This window comes from Rattus norvegicus, chromosome 15 (assembly GCF_036323735.1).
Source record: "Rattus norvegicus strain BN/NHsdMcwi chromosome 15, GRCr8, whole genome shotgun sequence".
Taxonomy (NCBI): domain Eukaryota; kingdom Metazoa; phylum Chordata; class Mammalia; order Rodentia; family Muridae; genus Rattus; species Rattus norvegicus.
This window is the reverse complement of record NC_086033.1, coordinates 7,243,880-7,248,521: the sequence shown is the minus strand read 5'-3', so window position 1 is coordinate 7,248,521 and position 4,642 is coordinate 7,243,880. Positions and strand designations below refer to the sequence as shown.

The 4,642-nt window shown below is 41.8% G+C and overlaps 1 protein-coding gene across 1 annotated transcript; it reads right to left on the bottom strand.

Annotated features, from left to right (window-relative positions):
• Positions 1-853: 853 nt before the first annotated feature.
• Spetex2e (Spetex-2E protein) lies at positions 854-4,003 on the bottom strand. Its single transcript, NM_001011702.1, has 4 exons — positions 3,913-4,003; positions 3,002-3,161; positions 1,499-1,630; positions 854-1,055 (listed from the first exon to the last, which is right to left on the bottom strand). The coding sequence occupies exons 1-4, from the start codon at positions 4,001-4,003 to the stop codon at positions 854-856; spliced, it is 585 nt and encodes a 194-aa protein (NP_001011702.1).
• Positions 4,004-4,642: the final 639 nt, after the last annotated feature.

Genomic DNA, 4,642 nt, shown 5'->3' with positions numbered 1-4,642 from the left:
CTGCAGGGCACCTAACAATCCTCTGTCACTTAAGTTCCAGGTGAAACCCAATGACCCCTTCTGGCCTTTGGGGAACAGCACGCACAGACCTACAGAAGGCAAAACACTCATAAATATAAAATAAATCAACAACAACAACAAACAAAAACAAAAGCGCCAAAAGGAGGGAAAAACAAAGGAGAAAACTCATAGGACACCTTTGCCTGGATATTTTGTCCAGCTTTTAAAGAAATCTAGAAACTGAATTGTAAACTATGTGGTCTGCTTGAGTTGAAATCCCAAATGGAACATAGTACATTGTCAAGAACAAAAGTCACCATCCTAATCAAGAAGAACAAGAAAACAACCAACCATAAAAACCCTATCCCCTGAAAGCTCTTGCAATTTATTATCTCTTCTGTGCAGTTACAATTGATATCATGTTTGAAGGAAACCAAAAGCAAGCAATTCTGTTTCATGACTGCATCTATACTCCCTATAATATTGTTTTATTTCCTGGGAGATACTACAGAAAACCTGAGGAATATCCCATTAATATATTCAACACTCTCATCCACAAAAGAGTATATTTTAGCGGTGGCTAAATACTTGATAAGGATACAGCATTGATAATTTTTTCATCATGAAGTTGGTATTCAGAGTTGGACACACAATCTACACTGAAAGTACAATTTTCTTTGTATCTCAGTCTGACTGGGAAGTAATTATGATGCCCAATCCCTGTGAGAATGCAGAGATCCATCTCTGCCTGAGAGCTGTGGGATTTCAGATGGTTACATCACACTTCAATAAAGAAGGTTCTTAAGAGTGACGAGTTCGAGATCACTGTTTGATTCACAAGGATACATTCCATTTACTCAAAAGTAACAGGACACAAGGATTCAATATCTGCGGTGTAGATGGTCTTGCTGGCCTCCTCACACAACCTCTTTCCCTCCTCACAGGATGCTTGCAGTTCAGTCTGCTCCACCAGCAGTTTTCTGTTCTCATTCATCAAAATCCTTATATTCTTCTTCAATTCATTGCGTTCATTCAGGAGGTGGAAGTTTCTGATGCTGAATCAAAAACAAATAATGGTAAATCCCAGGCAGTTTCTATTTGCCTGCCACTCCTGCAAGTACAATCATCCCTTCAAGGGCCCCATCCCCAGGCATCTCCAGACTACAGCCACAGTTTGCATGATAGCACCAATTAGAGGCAGGTCAAATCCCGAGTCCGCACTCCATGGGAATCAAAGTACTTCAGAAAATCCTGACACTAAGAGGGTATATGCACATCAAAGAAGAGGAAATGGTGCATATGGGTGCTTATGTGTTCATGGTATTCTAAAACCATTGGCAGGTGGAGGGCCAATCCCCTCTGAGGGATGATAGAAGACCCAGCAGCTATACAAACTTTCCATGTGTTTCTCATGGACCACAGATCTTTTTTCAAAGTCATAGCTGGACAGAAGTATTTCCTGCCTAGTGCTGGGGTCTCCTTTCTGTCAGTGACTCACCGGTAGGAATTGTTCTCTTGTGTGAGCTCCTTGTACTTCTCCATGGCATCACTTATCCAGTTGGTCATCTTATGCATATCCATCATTCTCATCTCATGTTGGGATTTAAGCATTGGCAATTCAACACTCAGCCTGTGTTAGAACATGACCCAAGGAACAATAACTGTCTGAACTCATGATTTCAGAATTAGATGAAGTGTAAATAAAAAATAGCCAATAAAAAATTCAAATTCAAGGAATGGGGGCTAGGGAAGAAAGTGGAAAACTCAAAGACCACAGCAAAAACACAACAGTGAGACTCAAACCCTCACTCTCCCATAGAAAATATTTCTCTGCAAATCAGCACACATTTGTTTTGAAATAAGGGCTCCTTAAAAGGCTGGTGAGATATGGTCCTATAAAGACCCTCTGTATAGGAGGAGGGAAAGTCTGAGAGCTGCATCTTTGGGAATAACAAGTGCCAAGAATTTATTCCCACAGTGACCTTTTCTAGGTCACAATAAACCATCCTTGGATAATTAAAAAAAAGAAAATAAAGTTCAAAGCAGGAAAATAAATAAATAAATAAATAATAAATAAATAAATAAATGAAATCAGAGTGTTCTCTGGACTACCTAGGCCCATTTATATAACACAAACTTGCTCCTTCCTATTGGTGCTGGTTAAACTCATTATCCTGGGCATTGGACGGCAGAGCCAGGGGACCAAATGGAGCCGACTTTCAAGATCTGGTCAGGTCAGCATGAAGGAATTGAACAGTTGTGTAAGAAATATAAGATGTTTCCTCCAGTCTGTGCCACAGCCTTGGGTCCAACAGAAAGATGTGTGATGACATTTCTCTTGTTTTGAAAGCAGAGATTCTCAATCCTTGTTACATGACTCCCAGAGGCCGTAACTACTTTTTACAGGGAAGAGGATTCATAACACCTCCTCCCCTCAGGAGAGCCCTATGTGCCAGCAAGGTAAACAGAAGGAGCAAAGTGCTCTGTTGATCAATGACGGCCTCCACAGACTCATCACTATCATGACCTGCAAACTGTTCATCAAACAAATCCTCAGACCCAATCAAAGGTCCCAGACTCCCTGATCCTGAGCAAAACACACACAAATACTTTCACATCCATCCATACATACCAACCCATATACAAACATAATTAGAATGCCAACTTTATCATGGAGGTGCCATAGAATCAGTGTATAACGACCAAAATCAGAGTAAGAGTGATGACATTCAGGCATTTCATTCACACACTTAGATGCAGCAAGTGTGACCAGGTCCTTCCAGCTGTTGAAAAAAATCCAATCCAACTCCAAGGAGCTCAGGGTCAAGTACAAGAGAGGTTGACCCTAAACACACAGCACCTAGCTTCTCTCACAGGCCAGCACCTGCCAAGGCTCCTTAAAGTCCAGGATGAGAGGTGAAACACTTTCTGGATGTGAGGAAATCTTGGCTTAGCAGAGAGAGCACAAGACAGTCAGTAGGTTACAGGGCATAATGACTACCTGTAGTTCAAACCATCATTGACATAAAGGTCCAGGATTTGAGAAAGTTCATCCCGCTCGATTTTACACTTCTGGATTTCAGATTTTAGTTCCTCTAATTTCTTTATACGTTTTTCATGGTTACTGATGAAATTTTCTGATGATGCCTTCCGAATAAACCCTGTAGATAGATAAACACAAGTGAATGTACATATTTGATAGCCCATGGGTAGAAAAGACCATTCTGAATCTCAAAAAGGAGGTTGAGGAAGAAGAAAGGCTGGAGACTTGTTGAATCCCTGAAAGAGAAGAAAAGCTATCTCTAATGTGGACTCTTAAGCTATTTCCCTCTTCCCAACCTCCATTGCCATACATAAGCCTCACTCACTATTACATGATCCCTCATACTGAAAGATAGAATCTACCTCAGACATAAAGATTTGGGACATTGTCAGCAGATATCAGACGTGGAGCAGGTAAATCCTGGAGTTCACAGCACCATCAAACCCTAATCGTGTGTTCAAGCTTAAAGTGTCTGCGACCTCAATTTATGACTAGGGGGTTCATCCTTCCTTGTTGTTGTCACCACAGACTTAGGTAACCTACAGTAATCTAGAGGATGAAGTGCTTCAGCACCCAACCATGAATGGGCACATTGTTATCCTCATAGGGCTTCCTCCTGCCATTCCTTGGCAGTAGAAATTAAAAGGCTCATAGAAAAGAAACTGCAGGGCTGCCAATTCCTGGCTCTCTGTCAAATTAATCATCAGGACTCTTGACTCTTGGTCTGCAATTGACAAATTCCAAGGCTCCTGCTTGTAAGGCCGACTCCTGAAAGGCTCAGCTCAAACCTGCCTCCTGGAGGAAGTTCCCCGACTCTACCCAGTACTCACTGTGCCTTCCCCAGAATGATTTCATTCTTCCGTACTTACAAGACAGAAGGCCAGCTTTCTTCTGCCTCGGTCTGGTCTCTCCTTGGTCTCCCCTCTCCTTCTGAATGAGCTTGAGCAGCTGGTGAAACATGCCTGTTTGTGAACCCAAAAGGCACTGAAGGAATCCCACAGGCAGTTGGTGTCACCACAACACTGGTGACGTCACAGAAGATTCTAGTGCTCTCTTAGATACAAGAGATTGTCCAAGGAAGAGATTACTGATGACGTCACTGGGAAGTTCTATGGCCTCCCTGCTACCCAGCTCTCCCAAAAGCAACCAATTTCTATGGGGCCCTTTTCTGCAGCCTCTCCTGTGACCCAGGGAATATCCTTTGGCAACTTCTCCTCCAAAGTTAGATATTTCTCTCTGCTTCATCGGGTGTCATCAATTCTCGTGATGGGGAGAGTTGGTTACAACCCTGAATTGGATAAGAGATTTTTGTTAGCACCCAAATCCCTAGGGACCATAAATGAGGGAGATTTCTCTTAATCATAAATCTACACCTGAGACAATGCACATACATACAGTCCAATTCCCAAAGTTTCCCTGTTTCCTAGAGGCCAATATATTTCTCCTATACTTTTAATTTTATAAAACCTGAATAATATTTGCTTACTGGGTATTCCTTGATAGCCAGCAGTATTTCCACATAAACGTCCATGTATTTCACAAAGTCAATGGTTTACAATCTTACTTTTTGCAATAAAAACTTCCTTTTCTTGGGAATAT